Source organism: Cynocephalus volans, chromosome 8, assembly GCF_027409185.1.
Source record: "Cynocephalus volans isolate mCynVol1 chromosome 8, mCynVol1.pri, whole genome shotgun sequence".
In the NCBI taxonomy this organism is placed as follows: domain Eukaryota; kingdom Metazoa; phylum Chordata; class Mammalia; order Dermoptera; family Cynocephalidae; genus Cynocephalus; species Cynocephalus volans.
The window spans coordinates 26,720,808-26,741,812 of NC_084467.1; the positions used below are offsets into that span (position 1 = coordinate 26,720,808).

Below are 21,005 nucleotides of genomic sequence, written 5' to 3' on the forward strand. Positions count from 1 at the left end.
GCGCTCAGCCAGTGAGCGCACCGGCCATTCCTATATAGGATCCGAACCCGCGGGGGGCCGGCCCTAATTCTCCATCTTCTGCGCCCTCTTTGTAGATTATCTACAGAACAAAATGTAACTACAGGGTCTTGGCTCCTAAGAATTTCAGTCTCCAAGTACAGTGGGGACCTCTGTTTTCCCCCAGCTCTTCCCACCATGAGAGGGGAGTGTGTAAGACACCTCAGCTGCTGAGAAAACTGTCGGTTCCCTTGGACAAATGGAAGTGAGAAGAGGTGAATTTTTCATGGGAATGAGGCAGTAGAATGACAAAGAGATTCAGGAAGAAAATATATCTTTGGAAGAAAAAAAACCCCAGAAAATTCTAGGGAACATTTAAGGACTCAAGTTAAAATACTGGATAAAGAAACAGAACTGGAGAGAACAGAGAAAAGAGGGTAAAAGGAAAAATGTGATTTTTCAAGAAACCAGGAATATTTCGCTCCACCGGCTGAGTAAACCCTTAGATGTCTTGGGGGAGGAAGGTCCCAGAGGTTCTTGTCCTATCCTCTACCCCACAAGGTCTTTGCCTCAAGCTGTCCCAGGTCTTTCCTATCAGGTGCGCACGTCAGTTCTTTCAGGTGACGAGGATCCTGGGATCCAGCTCGTCCTCTCCCAACCCCCTGGATAAAGTTCATTCGTTTTGGAGACCCAGATGGGCATCTGCATAATGTCCAGTGCTGACCCGATCAGGCCTCTAGCACCAACCAGGCCTTCTGCCTGCACAGGCCCAGAATGTCACAGGTGGTCCAGCCAGCCACGCCTTCCTGCATTTCTCACTTCTCATTCCTAACTAATTCAGGCATCCCCTTCTGCAAGGCCTTACCTGGCTAGGTCTAGCTCCCTTTCTGTGTACCTTAGTGTATCAAGTTGCACTAAAATGACTGTTTCATGTCTAGCTCTTTCCCTAGACTTTGTGCTTTTGAAGGCAAGGACCACGTCTTATTCCTCTCTGTTCTGTGGGCACCTAACACCAGGCTTGGCACATTGCAGCCGCTCAATGTTTCTTCATGACATTCGCCTCTCCACCTGCCTCAGGCAGAAAGGACCATTCTCTGTTTTGAACCACTCACTGCTCTACCATCTAGAGACATCCATGTAATGCTCTAATGCACTTCTCTCTCTACGTGTCTGCCTCTCTCTAGCAGACTCTGAGGGGACTGACCCACTTTGATCTCACCTGATCTTAGCAAAACCTGGCATAGCACTGGGCACATTGCAAACGCTCAGTGAGTATTTTCTGAATGAATGTGGAACAGTGCTGCTACGTGCCTGCTCCTTCCTACACCCAGCAGGGAAAGGGGATGGGACAGGCAGTCCCAGGATGCAAGCAGTCTCCCCAGAAACTCTTTCTTTGTTCCCCAGGAAGCACATCCACAGCTCTCTTTCTGTTAAGAGTATTACTCTGATCTCTAGGGGTGCTGGAAGCCAGGAGGTAAAAGTTTGAGCCTGCAGGGAGGAATCTGGTAGAAGAGGAGTGAATTATCCAATGAGAGGAGGAACCTCAAAGATAACTGCATCACAGAACCAGGGGTTAGAGAGGCCAGTTCTTAGGACTGGAGGAGGAAACCCCTCCATTTTCTTACATCTCACATTATATACTGGGGCCTAGGCCAATGAGCAAGCTCCCTTCCCATTCCTGGTGTGGGCACAGAGGAAGCACATAGGTTTCTTGAGTTCCAGACACTTGGGTGAGAACCCAGCTCTACCATTTGCAGGCTGGGCAGCCTTGAGGAGGTTTCATCTGAGCGTCAGCAGCCTCATCTACATTTGGGGCAAGGCCTGAGTGGGACAGAGAATACACAGCCCCAGTACAACCCTTGCTCACAGTGGGGACTCGGTGCATTTCCCACCCTGAAGCCCGCACACACCCAAGACCCTGGATTCTCACTTTTGTACTCCAAGTGGAAGCCGGCTGCAGACACACTGATATCTGAGTAGAAATGGAGGTAGAGCTGGTTGGAGGTGCTGTTCAGAAGGGCTGGCACGGTTGTCCCTAGGGCAAGAAGCCAGCTGTCACTTAGGTTTAGCCTCCCCAGGCCCCCGAGCTCCTCCCTTTCCCTTTTGTTCCTGCTACCTGCTGACATTCTGCTCCCAAGGCCCCCAAATGTCCCCAATTATCAAACTCACTAAGCAGCAAATTAGCACCCCTCAGAGGGTTAGATCTCCAGTGGCCGAGGGAGGGCAGACTCCAAACTCCGTCCCGCGAGATGAGCGGGCAGAGCTGTGGGCCCGCAGGAGGGGGGTTCCTCAGGTGGCCTGTGAGTTTGGTCTCCTCCCAGCCATCTTCCAAATGACTCTGACATGTATTATTATCTGGGCAATCCAGCAGTGTAGACAGTTTATCTGGGTCACAGGACTCCTTTTTATATCTTAGCAGCATAGGCTCCCAGGCCTAAAAGATTCAGATAATTGCCCTGGTCATTGAGCAAAAACATTCAGCACCCTCAGTCAGAAGTTCACTAATGGAATGGAAAATGGTGCAGCTGCTGTGGAAAACAGTCTGGCAGCTGCACCATTTAATTCAAAAATTAAGCCTAGAGTTACCATATGACCCAGCAATTCCATTCCTAGGTATATACCCAAGAGACCTGACAACATATGCTCACACTAAATCCCCACAGTGGAAACAACTCAAATATCCATCGATTGATGAATGGGTAAAGCAAATATGGTATATATGTGTACAACGAAGTGCTGATACACACTACAGCTTGGTGAACCTTGAAAACCTTGTACCAAGTGAAAGAAGCCAGACACAGAAGGGCACATACTGTATGATTCCATTTATATGAAATACCTGAAAGAGGCAAATCCATAGAGATAGAAAGTAGCTGAGAGGTTGCCAGGGGCTGGGAGTGGGGGTGGTGGGAGGGAGGGAATGGAGAGTGAGTGCAGAAGGGGGCCTGGTTTCTTTTTGGGGTGATCAAAATGTTCTGGGATTAGATAGTAGTGATGGTTGTAGAAACTTGTGAATATACTAAAAACCACTGAAGTGCACATTTTAAAATGGTGAATTCTATGGCATGTGAAATATAGCTCAATAATAACATGATGGTGATAATGATGATGATGATGTCTACCGCTGCCTTCCAGATGGAAGCCTCTGGAAGCCCCAGCTTACCTGAGAAACTCCCCAGCATGGTTACAGTGTTGTCAGCGCCATCAAACACTTCCAGGGAGTCCCAGTTCTGCTCTGTGACAAAACTGATGACTTGAATCTGGGGAGGCAGAAGGATCGAACTGTCAGTCGGGCAGCCTGCGCCTCTCCCTCCCTCCCTCCCTCATTCCCTCTCCTCCCTTCCCATAGTTAATTCAGTTCATTGAGCACCTACTCTGTGCTAGGTCCTTCCAATAAAAGCCAGATGCAGTCCCTACTCTGAGGAGCTCATTGTCTGGTGGGGAAGAGAGATGTGAAATACACGATTGTAACACAGTGGGATACCTTGCAAGGTAGAGAATGGGGAAAAGAAATTCCAGGAAGGCGGCCAACGTCAGTCTGACTGGCTTTCTGCTCATCTCGGGAAGTCTTAAACCCCTCAAGCTATTTGAAAAACACCTCCCGTGACTCCTCCGCCATCTTCGTATTCCAGCTCCAGGCCCACTCCTTCCTTTAGCCCTTGCTGCTGGCCCGAGCCAGTGCCCGCCTCTCCCCTGCTGCCCTCCAAAGAGCCCATGAGCTCTTGTGCTTTTGTTTGTGGCCACATCTGCACCCTTGGACTGAGCCTCCTCAGCCACAGGGGCAGGCACAGGGCTGATATGTTTCCTCCAGGCTCACCCTGGCTTGGGGTTTGGCGATGACCAGCATCTGTGGGTGGCCCCTGGCCCGACTGAGGAGACTTCGTGCCCCTACCTGGATGCCAGCACCTTCGGGGACCATGATCTTCCACACACAGTTGAGGCTGTTGAGGTAGGGCTCTGGGAAGCCGGGGGACAGGATGGTGCCCCTGCGCTCTGTGAGGTTGCCTCCACACGGCACTGGGAGGGGAGGCAGCTCCGGTCAGAGGCCCCTCCTGGCTGTCTGTGCGGTTCCCCCAGGGGGCCTCCCAGACAGGCTCCTTCCTCAGCCCCGGCCTCGGCTTGGGACTCTCCCCCTGCTGGCTTCTCCCTTCACGGCCTTCTCATTCCATTTTTGGTCTCTTCCCGTGACTTCTCCCCACACAACCTCCTTCAGGGATTAGGACCCTCGGCTCCTCCCTTCACACGTGTCCCTCCCCAGGACCCCCAGCTGCTCCTCCTCGCTGTCTCCACACCCAAGCCACAGGCCTAGTGATGTGGCCTGAGTGGGGCATCCCACTTAAGTTGCTGCTGGTGGGAAGGGGCTGCTGTGTGCCTCGGGGCCTCTGCCGGGCCTTGCTGCCTCCCTCAGGGAGAAAGGGCTGTGTGCTGCTCCTGCCCCCGTCCTGGTTGTCTGGGCGCTCACCTACACACGTTGGTGCGGAGACATTCCACTGGGCCAAGGCCCCGGCCACAGGGAGGCACTCGATTTCGGGGGACCCCTGCAGGGCATAGCCGGAGTTGCATTCGAAGCGGACGATGGCCCCCACCGAGAAGTCACTGCCCAGCCTCTTGCCATAGCGGGGTTCTGGCACAGAGCTGCACTGTGTGGCGCTGGTTCGGGGCACGGCTGCAGGGGACAAGGGCACTGAGGGCCAGGCCTCACCCCACTAGAAACTGGCCCGGTGATGAACACACAATGAGACTGCAACAAAGGCAGTTTGGGTGGGAACCTGAGAGGCTCTGGGCACTTCCCCCTAGGGCAGGGGTAGGGGCTGACTAGGCTGATGTCCATTTTATTGAAACAGTTGGACACACAACATTGCAGCCCAGCTTCTGGAAACCATGGAAGGTAGTGTGAACCTCCTGGTTCCAGACTTTAGGCCCAGTTTTGTTCTTTGCTTTCCCAATGATGCCCCTCACTGATCAGGGTCCCATGTTCCCCAGCAGAGAGAATGGCCCTTCCTCATTCACCTTCAGTGCCCTCACCCTGCCTTTGGCCTCTCCTCTCCATGCCCAGGGCCCTGCTCTCCATGACCTGAATCTCTTCTCTCCCTGCCCCACAATGGCAGATGGGACCCTCTGACCTAGACCCCAGGGATGGCACCCCTGGGAGCAGGATTACCCCTGCACAAGGAGATGCAGCTCATCCTGGGCAGAGTCCAGTGAACAGGACCGTGCTGAGAACCTGGGGCCTATAGAAGTGGGTGTTCTCCTGCACAAGGGGAGGTTGGGGCCTGCAGGAGGAAGCCGGGATGCACCAAGTCTTTGCCCTTCTGGGCCAGGAAGGAAGGGAGTGAACACTGATTACCTGCTTGGTACCAGCTGCTTTGTGAACTCTTTTAATCCTGTCTTTTTACAGGTGGAGTGGCGGAGTTGGGATTCAAATCCATGTTCACCTCACTTCAAAGTCTGTGTTTTCCCCACACCCTTACTGTGCCTTGCAGACAAAACCAGGCTCCATGGGAGAGAGTCTTGGAGAGAGGCCTGGGATGCCTCTCCAGTGCCACTGGACTGTACCAGACAATGGGCGGGGGGACCGGGCGAGGAGGGGCAGGGGAAGAAATTAGCCATGTCTCATTTCCTTCCTCATGCAACATAAAGTTTGGTCCAAGAAATGTCTGTTGGGTAAGCAAATGTATAAAACTCAACTGAATTTCAGGAAATTGCCCCACAAACTAGTAACTATTCCCAAACACTCTGAGAAAGAGGCTTAAACTAGGGGTCAAAGATCCCTGTTCTCTCTGTCACTGAGTCACCAAAGACCCGGGATCACCTTCGTACCTCTGGTGTCCAACGTGCTGCATACCTTGGTAGACAAAGTGGAAGCCTCTGGCTGGTGCTTGGCCTTTGGCACTGAACTTAATGAGAACTTGATTGGAGGTGGCCAAGGGCAGCGATTCTCCTGCCGAGATAGGGGGTGAGCAGGAGAGGAAGACAGTGAGTCCAGCGGCTGGGCCCAGCAGATCGAATCCCAGAACAGGGACGAGGGGCTGCCAGTACCACCCACGCAGCAGCCCTTTCCACATTCTAGGCCTTCCTGAAATGAAGCCTCACATTTTTACTGCACTTTGCAGTTTACGGTTTACAGAGGCTTTTGCATCTGTGGTCTTACCTTGACCTGTGGGCAGTGTGAGGTTGGCATGACAGAGTTCAGTACCCTTATTTAACAGAGCAAGAAAGAGAGGTTCAGAAAGATAAAATGATCTGCCTGGAGAGGAGAAAGTTACTAAAGATGGGTTGAGACACAGGGATGGGGAGAATGGCCATTACTGAACTGGCTGGTAGTTTACATGGAAAACTGGCATCAATTTGATTAAAAAAAAAAAAAAATTACACCAGCTTCTGGGAAGGAGGGTGATGTGATCATCTGAGAGCAACTGGCCGTTCCCAGTCCCCTGTGAAATGATCGTTAACCAGAGTGATCATATAATTTATTGCTCATATGAGCACACTTTTGAGAGTAAAAGGGCGGGTTATTAACATTTATGCTGGGACAACCAAGTGGAAGCTAGGACCATCCCAGGCAAACCAGAAAGTATTGTCACCCAACCAATAACACACAGATGGGGGAAAACCTGCATGGACACGGAAGTTAGAGGAGGCTGACAGCCTTTGCAGAAGAAGATAAAGGTACATCTTCTGCCTGATGTGGCACAGATGGGCAAGGGTAAAGAGCACCAACTGGACGTGCAGCTATGAAGCGTAGTCCTGCCCATCAGCACCCTCCTGTGGAAGCCCAAGGACAGCATGGGTGGCAGGCAGTTGCGTGGCCACTCTGCTGCTGCCCCTCTGCACAGCTTGGAACAGCCGCTGACACAGCCTCAGGTGGGATGTAGGGGCAACAGAGAGCCAGGCTACATCTCCTCTGTGGTTAGGGCTGGAGTTGGGACACATCGAGGAGCCACTGGGAGCCACTGGGAGGTCCATCAGTGCTTCTAAAGAGCCCATGTGATGCTACGGGTTGGGGGATTGAAGAGCCTTTTGCACAGAGCATTTTGATTTACATATGAACTGATGGCTGACCCTGGCTAGGAGTCATTGCCCCAGCTAGTGTCTGGCTGTCAAAGCAAAAAGAAAGTCATGAAGTTGAAGCCTCCCTTCTTATCACCACCGTCTCTAGCTCCTCCTCTCAAAGGATGTAAGCAAAGCAAAACTCAACTTTTCCATGCTCCTATCATTTGGCCTGACAGATGTGGATTAGAGCCCTAGTGATCTCTCGTGGAAACCATGTCAATTTCAGTCCTGGACTCATGCAGACCTCCCTCTCCATGGGAAAGCGCATAGTAAAAATCACTGGACATAAGAAAAGATTTCAAAGTGTTAAGGGAAAAGACCACCTGAGAAGTCAAAGCCAATGTTTTTATGTGAACTACAGCAAAGAACAGGCAAAAATCTCAGAAGATTTTCAGTCATGGTTGTGACAAGATTAAATCTAGCACTGCATTTGTGAAGTCAGAGGAGGAAGAGGTGCCAAAGCAAAAATCTTTGAAGAGATGAGAAGTGCTGTCACGTGGCAGCTGGGCTCTGCAGATATGGAATAGTGAAGTGGAAATGACTCCACAGAGGGATAAAGAGATTAAAATAATGAGAGAAATGACAAGTGACATGGAAGATAAATGAAAAAAATCCAATATGCATACATCAGATATTCCAGAGAGTGAAGACAGAGAAATTGAAGGGGAAAAAATAATTTAAGATAGAAGATATTTTTCCTAAAACTTAATTAGTGTAAAGAGACCTCTACCACAATACATCCTACTGGGCTTTTAATTTCAAAAATAAAAAAAAGAATAAAAGCTCTATAGACAGAAAAGCATCGGTTATTTGTAAGGACAAAGAATCAGGTTGGACCCCAATTTTTCTGTAATATGAAATGTTGGAATAGACTGGAACAATTGCTGCAGTCTTGAAAGGTAAAGTCTGTGATCCATAATCTAATTTGCAATCAAGTCGCCATGTATATGATATGTCAAAAGGAAAGCATTCTCATACATACGAGGTGACAGAAAGTACTGCACTTATGAGCCCTACTGAAAAAAAAAAGACTAAAGGAGGAAATTCAAGAACTAGCAGATATAAAAATAACCAGGAAAGTATGGTTAACCCCAAATAACTATTGTTAAAGAGGTAACAAAACTAAATGTAAACATAAAAACTTGTTCTTGGGAAAGAAGTCCATAATTTAAAGATAATTACTAATAACATTAATATAAAAGTCCAAATATACCAACAAAAGCTTGGAAATTAGAGGTGGGTCAGGTATGAATGGAAAAGCGAGGAAGCAAAGTCAGAACAACACAAACAGAAGCCCAGAAAGAACAAAACAAGATGACAGATATCAGACCAAATACCTCGCTTGTAAAATAAACATGTAAAATTCATCTTAGACTCTTGGAGAATGTGAGGGAAGACATGTCAGGCAAACATGGATATAAAAATTGTTAGAAACACAAGCAAACAATTGTAGTGGGAGATATTTTAATGCAACATTCTCAACCACTGATAGATCAAAGGGGAAAATAAAATGAAGATTGGTGAGTAGTGGTCCTTAAGCCGCCCGTGCCAACACACACACCTCAGGGACAGGGACACAGTTCACTCCCATCAGTACCAGTGGCTCATTATCAGTGTTTCTCCAAATAAGGAATAAGAGACTCTGAGTATATTGATATTTACATCTATAGATCTCTCTCTCTCTCTCTTTTTCTATTTCTCTTGGTCCTGTACACCTGTATCTGTTCCTATATCTATATCCTTACTTTTATATATAGGTCCTAAATGTATACCCATCTCTTTCTTTCTACCTATAGATCCAATATCTATACTTATACTTCTGTATCTATAGCTACACTTATATCTGTCTATTTCTCTCTCTCTCTCTCTCTCTTTCCCTCCCTCCCTCCCTCCCTATCTGTCTATCAAGAGATTTTGAAAAAGCATCTGACCCCAGGAGATCCTGGTTTACACTCTTGGTTGGGTGTGTATACATGGGGTGGTGGTACGGAAAAATCATTTGATTGAGAATCACCGGTATAATGGATCTGAATAATAAAATTGAGTAAGATTGACTTCAAAGCTATTGTAAAACTCATTTACTCCTAACAATAACTCTAGGAGGTAGAACTTTTACTCTATGCATGCTACAGATGAGGAAACTGAAGATCCGAGAGGTCAAGTATTGTGCCTGAAAGTCACCTTGCTAGTCAGAGAGCTGAGACTAGAGTCCATCCAGCGTGAATGCACAGCCTGAGCTCATCCTTGCCTCTCCACCCTACAAAGAACAAACATTCTTCTTAGATACTTATGGAATTTTAAAAAATGTTCTTGGCTACTGAGAGGACATCATTTAATCCCCAGAGTAGAAACAGTACAGGCCACATTCTCTAATCATGTGGCAATACAAATAAAAATTAACGCAAAAGTTTAATACGACAAGAACAAAGTACAAATTCTTAGGGGAAAAGAAGAGATGTTCTTAACCAGCTCTTGGGCAAAAAGAGTAAACCAACACTGTCATGGGCTATTTAGAAAGTAATGATGATGAAAATAGTACATATCAAAATTTATGGCATGAAGCCTAAACTATGCTTAGAGGTGAATATATTACTGTAAACCTGCTGTTTATTGCAGAGAAAATAATGAACACAGCTATCAATTCAAGAAGTTAGAACAGGAAGAACATAATAATTTGAAGAAAAAAAAAAGATGAAGGAAATTACAAAATGAAGGTAAAGTTTAATTAAAAAATAACAAACTTCACAGAAGAATTGATAAATTGCAGCAATAAAAATTAAACAAACAAACAAAAACCCTCTGGTACAGCTGGGAAGAAAGGGGACCACGATACAGCATTCAACATTATAAAGACAGGGGATGTAATACAAAGGATGTTAAACATTATCACAGTATATTGTATACACTATGCTGCTAAATTTTTAAAAAAATGATGAAACGAATATTTTACTAAAAGATAAAATATCAAGATTGATAGTAAAGTAATATACCTGAATAGACCAATAACCATGAAAGGAGATAAAATAGTAAGACAAATTTATCTGCAAATGATATTGCTTTTTGCCTAGAGGACACAGGAGAATTAGTTGGTGGAGTTAGCCCATGATAGTGCTGTTTTTCTCTTTTTGTGCAAGAGTTGATTAAGAACATTTCTTCTTTTCCCCTAAGAATTTGGATTTTGTTCTTGTTCTTGTTACATTAAACTTTTGGGTTAATTTTTATTTTTATTGCCATGTGGTTAGAGAATGTGGCCTGTACTTTTCTGCTTTGGGGATTAAATGAGGTCCTCTCAGTAGCCAAAGGACCATTTCTTTTTTTCCAACTCAGTATTATTGAGGGTTCAATTACTATACAAAATTAATATACTAAAAATGCCAGTCCAGTTAGCAAAGACCAGTTAGAAAATATGAGGAGGAAAAAAAGACCCATTTACAGTAGCAACAAAAACCTCCATAAAATATCTAGGAATAAAGTTAGCAAAAAATGAATACTGCCTAAGTGAAAATTATAGCACCTTCTCAAAGGTTACAAAAGATAAATAAATGGAGAGACATAGCATGTTCCTAGATGGGAAGAAGAGCTGATGTAATAAAGATGTGAGTTCTCCCCAACTTAATCTATAAGTTTTAGTCTCCATCAGCCAGTCCCCCAACGGACAGCGTCAGTGAGCCTGGCACTCCCTGCTGCTGCTGCAGACACTGGTGCTGAACAAAAGGTCTATGACAGCCACCACTACCACAACTGCCACCAGAAAGGTGGCTTGCTGCCACACCAGCAGCCACTGCTTCCTTATATGTGGCCTGCTGACCACTCATCAGCATAGACAGAAGGAGTCAGAAGTGAGCACAGCCCACAAGGAGAATTACGCTGCCATATGTGGTAGCATACCTGTGGGTGGGAGATGCACAGCCCACAGAACTGACTTCATCTGGGTAGAGACACATGTGGAACACCCTGAGAGTACAGAAATGTAGGATATCCAAACAGAGTGAGGAAGAAAATTCCCAATCACCACCAATCCACCCCCCCCAACTGAGGGAAGCAGGGTCCCAGGAGGAGCCTCTGCCTATAGGAAAGAAGAGAGAGAAAACCCACCCAGGGTCACCCATTCAAACCGAGGAACACCAGTATCCACCAGTGCACCTATCAGGGTCAGGGGGAGCTAGCTAGGGTGCCAACAGGCCCATGCAGGTCACTTGCCATAGCCAAATAGTGATAGGTCATTGAGGCACTTCCCCCCAAAACTCGAGAGCTTGCCCAAATCCTGGACGAACCAACACAGTGTCACCAACCTCAGCAAAGAATTACTAAGTGCCCCTGGAACTAGGCCATGGAGGAATCTGGCCAAAGCACCCACACGGAAACTATACTACTGCACCTACCTGGATCCAACACTAAAACATCCAAAAAATCTACAAGTGGAACTCCCTCTCCTCAAAGCCTACTCCAGAGTACCAGAAAAAGCAACTGCTCTACCAGATGACTAACACCAATGTACAGATATTAGCAATACAAACCCTCTCAGCAAAAAAACAAAAAACAAGAAACCATGACACCACCAAAGGAATATAATAATTCTCAAGTACCAGACCCTGTAGAGCAGGAAGTCCTTGAAATAACTGGAGAGAAATTCTGAGCAACAGTCTCAATGAGATACAATAAGACTCAGTTAGATAGCACAACAAAATGAGAAAAAGCATACAAGACCTGAAAGAGGAAATGTACAAAGAAATCAATGCCCTGAAAAAGAACATAGCAGAGCTTGTGGAACTGAAGGATTCATTCAATGAAATAAACACAACAGAAAGCTTAACCAGTAGGCTAGAACAAGCAGAAGAGAGAATTTCTGACCTTGAAGATGACTTGTTCAAAATAACACAGGTGGACAAAAAAAGAAAGAAACAAGAATTTAAAAACTTGAAGAAAATCTAAGAGAGATAACAGACAACCTTAAGTGCTCAAATATCCAAATCATGGGTATTCCAGAGGGGTAGGAAAAAGGAAATGGCATGGAAAACATTGTCAATGAAATCATAGCAGGAAGCTTCCCAGCTATAGGGAGAGATACAGACCTTCAGTTCCAGGAAGCTCAAAGATCCCCAAAGATTCAATCCAAAAAGGTCCTCTCCGAGACATGTTATGGTCAAATTGGCAAAACTCGAAGACAAAGAGACAATCTTTAAAGTAGGAAGAGAAAAGGTTCAAGTCACTTACAAGGGAGTCCCCATCAGACTAACATCAGACTTCTCATCAGAAACCCTAAAAGCCAGAAGAGAATGGGATGATATATTCGAAATACTAAAAGACAAAAAATGCCAGCCAAGAATACTTTACCCAGCAAGGCTAACCTTCTGAAATGAAGGACAAATAGTATATTTCCCAGACAAGCAAAAGCTGCAGGAGTTCACTACTACATGACCAGCCTTACAAGAAATATTCAAGGGAGTACTGGGATTGGTACCTGAAAAACCACCATCACTACTGTGAACACTTAAGAAAGAACAATACCCACCAGTAAAAGAAAATGTTAACAATAAAGTGAAAAAAAAAGTTTTTCTACTATTCCAAGAAACCAACAAACATGGAAGACAAACAGTAAATCAAAAAGAAAGGAAAAAAGGTACTTAAAACATCCAAACAAAAATCAATATAGTGCCAGGAGCGAATCAATACCTTTCAATAAGAACTCATTGTAAAAGGAAGGGATTCACCACTCAAAAGACAAAGACTGACTGATTGGATTAAAAAGATGGACCCAACAATATGCTGCCTTCAAGAGACCCCCCTCACCTGTAAAGACACACATAGACTAAGAGTGAAAGGATGGAAGAAGGTATGCCATGCAAATGGAAACCAAAACCAAAGAGGAATAGCTATTCTTATATCAGATAAAATAGACTTTAAACTAAAAACCATAAAAAAAGATAAAGAAGGCCACTATATCATGATAAAAGGATCTATCCAACAAGAAGACATAAGAATCATAAATATATTGCACCCAACATCAGAGCAGCCATATTTATAAAGCAAACACTATTAGACCTAAAGAAAGAGATAGACACTAATACCATAATAGTATAACACCCCACGCTCAACATTGGACATATCATCTAGGCAAAAAATCAACAGAGAAACACAAGATCTAAACAACACTTTAGACCAATTGGACTTGGCAGATATCTACAGAACATTTCATCTAACAACCTCAGAATATTTGTTATTCTCATCAGCACACGGAACATTGTCCAGGATAGACCACATGTTGGGTCACAAATCAAGTCTCAACAAATTAAAGAAGATTGGAATTTTTCCATGTATTTTTTCAGACCACAATGGATTAAAACTAGAAATCAATAACAAACGAAACTCTGGAAACTATACAAATACATGCAAATTAAACAACATTCTACTTAATGACATATGGGTCCAAGAAGAAATTAAACAGGAAATCAAAAAATTTATTGAAACTAATGAAAATAGTGACACATCATACCAAAACCTGTGGGATACTGCAAAAGCAGTACTAAGGGGGAAATTTATTGCATTAAATGCTTACTTCAGAAGAAGTAAACAACCTAACATTTCACCTTAAAGAATTAGAAAAATGAGAACAATCCAAACCCAAAGTTAGTAGATGGAAAGAAATAATTAAGATCAGAGTGGAACTAAATGAAATGGAAACCCCAAAAATGATACAACAGATCAAGTAAACAAAAAGTTGGTTTTTTGAAAGAATAAATAAAAATAACAAACCATTAGCAAGGCTTACTAAAAGGAAAAGAGAGAAGACACAAATAACAATTAGAAATGAAAAAGGTGATATTACAACTGATACCTCAGAAATACAAGGAATCATTAGAGACTACTATAAACAACTATATGCCAACAAATTTGAAAATTGGGAGGAAATGGATAAATTTTTGGACATACACAAACTACCAAGACTGAGCCAAGAAGACATAGAAGATCTGAACAGACCAATAACAAGCAACAAGATTGAAGCAGTAATCAGCAGTCTCCCAACAAAGAAAAGCCCAGGACTGGATTGCGTCACTGCAGAATTCTACCAAACCTTTAAAGAAGAATTAGTACCAATTCTCTACAAACTATTCCAAAAAACGTAAACAGAGGCCATTCTCCCAAACTCATTCTATGAGGCAAACATCATCCTGATACCAAAACCAGACAAAAATACAACAAAAAGGAAAACTACAGGCCAATATCTTTGATGAATATAGATGCAAAAATCCTCAATAAAATACTAGCTAATAGAGTACAGCAACACATACGTAAAATTATATACACCATGATCAAGTGAGATTCATCCCAGGGATGCAAGGCTGGTTCAACACAGGCAAATCAATAAATGCGATACACCACATGAATAAAATCAAAGACCAACCATATTATCATCTCTATAGATGCTGAAAAAGCATTTGACAAAATTCAACATTCATTTATGATAAAGACTTTCTATAAATTGGGTATAGAAGGAAAGTCTCTCAACACAATTAAAGCCATATATGACAAACTGACTGCCAATATCATCCTGAATGGGGAAAAATTGAAAACTTTTCCCTTAAGAACACAAGACAAAGATGCCCACTCTCACCACTCCTATTCAACATAGTGTTGGAAGTACTAGCCAGAGCAATCAGGGAAGAGAAGGAAATAAAGGGCATCCACATAGGAGATGAAGTCAAATTGTTCTTGTTTGCAGATGATATGGTCCTATATATAGATCAGCCTAAAGACTCTACAAAAAAACTCTTAGAGTTAATAAATGATTTCAGCAAAGTTACAGGATACAAAATCAACACACAAAAATCAGTAGCATTTCTATACTCCAGCAATGAACTAACAGAAAAAGAAACCAAGAAAGTGAGCCCATTTACAATAGTCACCAAAAATATAAAACACCTACAAATTAATTTAACCACGGATGTGAAAAATCTCTGCGATGAGAGCTACAAACCACCATTGTGAGAAATTAAAGGACACAAGAAGATGGAAAGATATCCTTGCTCTTGGATTGGAAGAATTAACATTGTGAAAATGTCCATACTACCCAAAATGATCTACAGATTCAATGTAGTCCCCTATCAAAATTCCAAGGACATTTTTCTCAGAATTGGAAAAAACAATCTTAACATTCATATGGAAGAACAAAAGACCACAAATAGATAAAGCAATCCTGAGCAATAAATAAATAAATAAAAAATAAATAAATAAAGCTGGAGGCATAACACTACCAGACTTTAAACTATACTACAAAGCTATAGTAACCAAAACAGTATGGTACTAGCATAAAAACGGACACACAGACCAATGGAACAGAATAGAGAATCCAGAAATCAACCCATGAACCTACAGCCATCTGATCTTTGACTAAGGCATGAAGACTACACATTGGGGAAAAGACTGCCTCTTCAGCAAATGGTGCTAGGAAAATTGGACATTCATTTGTAGGAGAATGAAACTAGACCTGTACATTTCACCATATACCAAAGTCAACTCAAAATAGATATAATAATTAAATATATGTCCTGAAACAATAAAACTCCTTAAAGAAAACATAGGGGAAACACTCCAGGAAGTAGGATTGGGTACAGATTTATGAATATGACCCCCAAAGCACAGGCAACCAAAGGAAAAATAAACAAATGGGATCATATCAAACTAAAAAGCTTCTGCACAGTGAAAGAAACAATTAACAGAGTGAAAAGACAACCAATAGAGTGGGAGAAAATATTTGCAAAATGTACTTCTGACAAAGGATTAATAACCAGAATATACAAGGAACTCAAACAACTTAACAGCAAAAGAATAAGTAACCCAGTTAAAAAAATGGGCAAAGAAGCTGAATAGGTATTCCTCAAAGGAAGACATACAAATGGCCAACAGACACATGAAAAAATGCTCAATATCACTCAGCATTCGGGAAATGCAAATCAGAACCACTTTGAGATACCATCTCACTCCAGTTAGGATGGCTAATATCCAAAATACTGAGAATAACAAAGGCTGACAAGGATGTGGAGATAAAGGAACCCTACTGCACTGTTGGTGGGGCTGCAAAATGGTGCAGCCTTTATGGAAAATGGTATGGAGGTTCCTCAAACAATTATAGGTAGATCTACCATATGATCCAGCAATTCCACTGCCGAGTATATACCCAGAGGAATGGAAATCATCATGTCGAAGGGATACCTGCATTCCCATGTTTATTGCAGCACTATTTTCAATAGCCAAGAGTTGGAACCAGCCTAAACGCCCATCATCGGATGAGTGGATAAGGAAAATGTGGTACATCTACACAATGGAATACTACTCTGCTATAAAAAAACCCACGCAGAAACATGGATTGACTTAGAGAAAATCGTACTAACTGAAATAAGCCAGGCACAGAAAGAGAAACACTGCATGTTCTCACTTATTTGTGGGAGCTAATAAAAATAAATAAGTAAATATACAAATGAATGGGGTGGGGGCAGGGGAAGGAAGACACAACAATAACAATTCCTTGAACTTGTTAAGACGAGTGAAAAGATATGATGTTGATGGAGGGGAGAGGGGAGCGAGAGGGAGGAAAAGGAGGAATTGGTAAAGGGACATGAAAATCAACTACATTGTATATTGATATATTGAAATTAAACAAAATTAAAAAATTTAAATTAGGAAAAAAAAACCCATTTAAAAAATGGGCAAAGGAGCTGAACAGGCATTTCTCAAAGGAAGCTACACAAATGGCTAACAGACACATGAAAAAATGCTCAACATCACTCAGCATCAGGAAAATGCAAATCAAAACCACACTGAGATATCTTCTCACTGGAGTTAGACTGGCCATTATCAAAAAGACAGAGAATAACAAATGCTGGCAAGGATGCATACGAAGTGGAACCCTCCTACACTGTTGGTGGGACTGTAAATTGGTGCAGCCATTATGGAAAACAGTATGGAGTTTCCTCAAACAACTACAGATAGAACTGCCACACGATCCAGGAATCCCACTGCTGGGTGCATACCCAAAGGAATGGAAATCATCATGTCGAAGGGACAACTATACTCCCATGTTTATTGTAGCTCTATTCACAATAGCCAAGAGTTGGAACCAACCTAAACGTCCATTGTCAGATAAGGAAAATATGGTATATTTACACAAGCGAATGCTACTGTGCCACAGAAAAGAATGAAATACTGCCATTTGCAGCAACGTGCATGAACTTAGAGAAAATGATGTTAAGTGAAATAAGCCAGACACAGAAAGAGGAACACCACACGTCCTCACTTATAAGTGGGAGCTAAAAAGAAAGAAAGAAAGAAAGATACAACAATCACAATAATACTTCAAATCTTCCAAAGGAGAGAACTGAGCTGAGGTTATCAGAGGTGGGAAAGAGGAAGGCGGAGGAAGGCAAGGGAGGAATTGGTAAAGGGCCATGAAAATCAATTGCATTGAATAATGTTGAATATACTAATTATCTTGATTTGAGCATCACATATTGCACACAGGTATTGCTGTCCAATGCTGTACCCACAGACATGTACCATCAACTATGTTCCAATAAAAATAAATAAATAAATAAATAAAAATTTTAAAAATCTTAAGTTCTACAAAATTCCAGTCAAAACTTTGATGCAATGCTTTTCACTTTGACAAAATATTTCTATATTTTATTTGGATGCAAAAGTAAGCAAGAATAGCCAGTTTAAAATTCAAAACAAATAATGACTATGGGGACTTATAATAGGATACTTCAAAAAGTCTGTGGGAAAATAGAATTAGAAGGTAATATGAATCTTTCCATGATCTTTTCGAAGTACCCCTTTATGTTTAAAATTATTACAATATTCAACACTATTATAGTGTTACAATAATCAAAATTGATACAAGAATAAACAGACACTTAGAGGAAATGGATAAAAAGTTTAGGAACAGACACTTAACTTCATAAAAATTTAGTATATGTAAATCTGGTATTTAGAAATCCTGCTAGGACAACTGATTAACTATATTTGAAAGAATATGGTTAGGTTTCCTATATCAAATAATAAACCAAAATAAATTCTGAAGGTATTAAAGCAAAATAATGAAACTAAGAAGTAAAGAAAACACAGAGGCATATTTATTTGATAAATAAATAAAAGCATAAAAGCAAAGGAGAAAATTATAAAGAAAGACATTGACAGATTTCATGTCATGGGAAATTTAAATTTTCTGACAGTAAAGCACCCTGAAGAAAATTATATAGCAAATGAAAAACTGGAGGGGAAGGCTTTTTATAACATATAATACAGACAAAAAGTTTTTATTGCACATAACATAGATAGCTTATAATAATATGTAGCTCTACTCAATAAGTAATAAAAAAGTGCTAATAGAAAAATCTACACATATTTACAAATAAGCCCACAAATAAAAAATGCATGGCCAATAAACACATTTAAAAAAGGTTTTAACCTAACTAGTAATACAAAAAGGCAAATTAGAAAATGAGATACCATTTTCACTTTTCAAACTGATGACACTTGTTTTTTTAATTATCTAGTTTTTATGAGAATAAAGCATGCCCTCTTACTCACTGCTGGTGAACAAAGAGGCAAGATCTTTCTGGAGGGATATTTGACAATCTCTATAAAAAGCCTTAAACATCTCACATATTTTTTGAAACCTGGCAATTCTACTTGTAGATATTCTAAGATAACAGTCGGAGATGTGTATAAAGATATTTGGATAATATATTGAATTGCTGTTCATATGAGTGAAAAATTAGAAATAATCTAAATGTTCAATAGTAGGGAATTCATTACATAAATTTTAAATAACTATATGAAATACTACTATGAAGCATTTAAAAAATTCTACTATAGAAGAAAAATAATGGCAGAGAAGAGCTCACAGTGACTTTCAATAAAAATATGTATATTGATTGGTTCAATAAAATACATAAAAGAAAAGATTAAGTCTAAAGATATAAAGACTAGAAGGAAATGCACCACATCTTAGCAGTTCTTTCTGGGTAGTTTTTATTTTAATTCTGTATACAATTATTTTGTTTTGTCCGAAAGTTTTCTGCAATGAAAATGCAGTATATTTACAATTAGGAAAAGGAGTTGGGTCTGAATATAAACCAACAGGAGAAGACTCCACCACGTGGGGGCAGTGTAGACATAGTCTGGGTGAGGGTGGCTCCCGAAGGCCCCTGCTGTGTGTGGGCTCTCAGGAGCTGGCCATCGTGTGGTAGAGACAGCACCAGAGCATGACAGACACAAAGCTGTGCTTCCAGGGCCCCTTTCCTTTCATCCGGCCTGTGATGCCCGGTCAGCCCCCACCCCCATGCTGGCAGAGCCCTGGGTACCTGTGTGGGAGCCTGAGAGGGAGCTGAGGAGCCGGGAGCTCTGGCTGTGGCCGTCATGCACCTCCACGACATCGTTGAGGGCCGTGTGGAAGAAGGCGAACTGGCCGAACACCACTGCGGAGGAGACATGGTGTGGGGATCTCAGCGTGAAAGACTGCATGGGCATGCTGGGGGCAGCGAGAGGGCACAGGGGTCGGAGCCACAGGCCAGGAGAAGCGCAGCCCAGAGGAAGTCGTTGGTTCATGGGCTGCCTGCTGAGTCTTCCTGCTGGCTGAGCAGCACGTGAGCCAGACACCCAGGCCCAGGGGCGTGGGCGCTGGGAAGGCCTGGATGCCCTTCTCCACGTGGATCAAGATGACATCAAGGGCTGACTGTACCCAGAGGTCAGGTTAGTGGAGGTGGTGCTGAGCTAACCTTATTCCTTCCCTGGACGGCAGCTACAGCAGCTTCCTGAGGCCATGAAAGGGCTTTTGGTAACACCCCCCATTTTCCATGTGACCCCACGGAACACCCATGGGGGGTGTTTCTCAGGACCTCACATTCTCCCCTGCTTTTTCTTTAAAGGTCTAAGCTGACCAGGGCAGGCCCTGGATACAAGATTTCCCACGTGAAGAGGCGTGAGGTTGTGTGGCAGCCAGTGCTGGGGAAGTGACAACTGTCCGTGGAGCAGGCAGACCTCTCCACCTTATGGCCCTCTGCCACAGCCCGGGGGAGAGGGGAAAATGACATTTATTAAGCACCTAGTGGGTGCCAGCTACCGTGCCTGCCATGTACATCGTCTTCTTTGACCATGACTCTTCCAGATAGTATCTATATTTTATGGACAAAGAAATTGAGCCTCAGAGTTTGAGTTCCCCAAGGCCGCTCAGCTAGCGTGAGGAGGGGGACTAAAAACCTGGTTGGCTTTGCCCTTATGAGTTCCCAGATGAGATAAGGCCTAAGGGCTCTGCCGTTTGATGGCTATTCAGGCCATCAACTATGAACCATAGGGGCTTCCTCAGCTTCCCCTCTCTGCCAGTCACTGCTGGAGGGGCTGGGGTCACTCCTGGGCCTCAGTGGGCAAATCTCCCACTAAGCTGTCTGCCAGACCCCAGTTCATTCTGCCTGCACCCATTTCCCAGTTGGCCTGGTGCGTCTGAGGGCAAGAGCCAGGGCAGATCCTTCTCTACTTTGGCTCAGAGCCTTGAGCATGTAGGAGGTGGGATGTGTGTGTGTGCTGTGTGTGCGCATGCATGTATGCACACACGCACATATCAGGGACTCAGGCCATGGAGCTAACTCCCTGATAAAAAAGCATTTGCAATGCTGAGTATAGCAGTGAATGGAGTGAGAGATTCTTAGCTCTCAGCCCATGGGTGGAGGAGCAGCAAGGGAGGAGAAGGAGGAAGAGCACATTTCCGTGCCCTGAAAATAGCTACAGAGCTGGGGCTGGTGGCAGGTGTCACCTTGCTGTCCCTTGCAGTAGTGAATAAGACAGGCAGGATTCCTGCTTTCACAGAGTGTACATTATGATGGGAAGAGACCGTCAAAAAAATCCCTCAAATCCCAAAACTCCAAACATTTAAGCAAATAAATAAATAAGATAACTTTAGA

The 21,005-nt window shown here is 43.1% G+C and overlaps 1 protein-coding gene across 1 annotated transcript in view; it reads right to left on the reverse strand.

The window, feature by feature from the left end:
- CSMD2 (CUB and Sushi multiple domains 2) overlaps nucleotides 1-21,005 on the reverse strand; it is a 588,341-nt gene that overhangs the window by 93,153 nt on the left and 474,183 nt on the right. The window contains exons 32-37 of the mRNA XM_063104124.1: nucleotides 19,413-19,526; nucleotides 5,843-5,938; nucleotides 4,460-4,663; nucleotides 3,890-4,014; nucleotides 3,161-3,257; nucleotides 1,928-2,032 (exon numbers count right to left, since the gene is read on the reverse strand). Of these exons, the coding sequence (XP_062960194.1) occupies nucleotides 1,928-2,032; nucleotides 3,161-3,257; nucleotides 3,890-4,014; nucleotides 4,460-4,663; nucleotides 5,843-5,938; nucleotides 19,413-19,526 (741 nt within the window). The remainder of the gene's footprint in view (nucleotides 1-1,927; nucleotides 2,033-3,160; nucleotides 3,258-3,889; nucleotides 4,015-4,459; nucleotides 4,664-5,842; nucleotides 5,939-19,412; nucleotides 19,527-21,005) is intronic.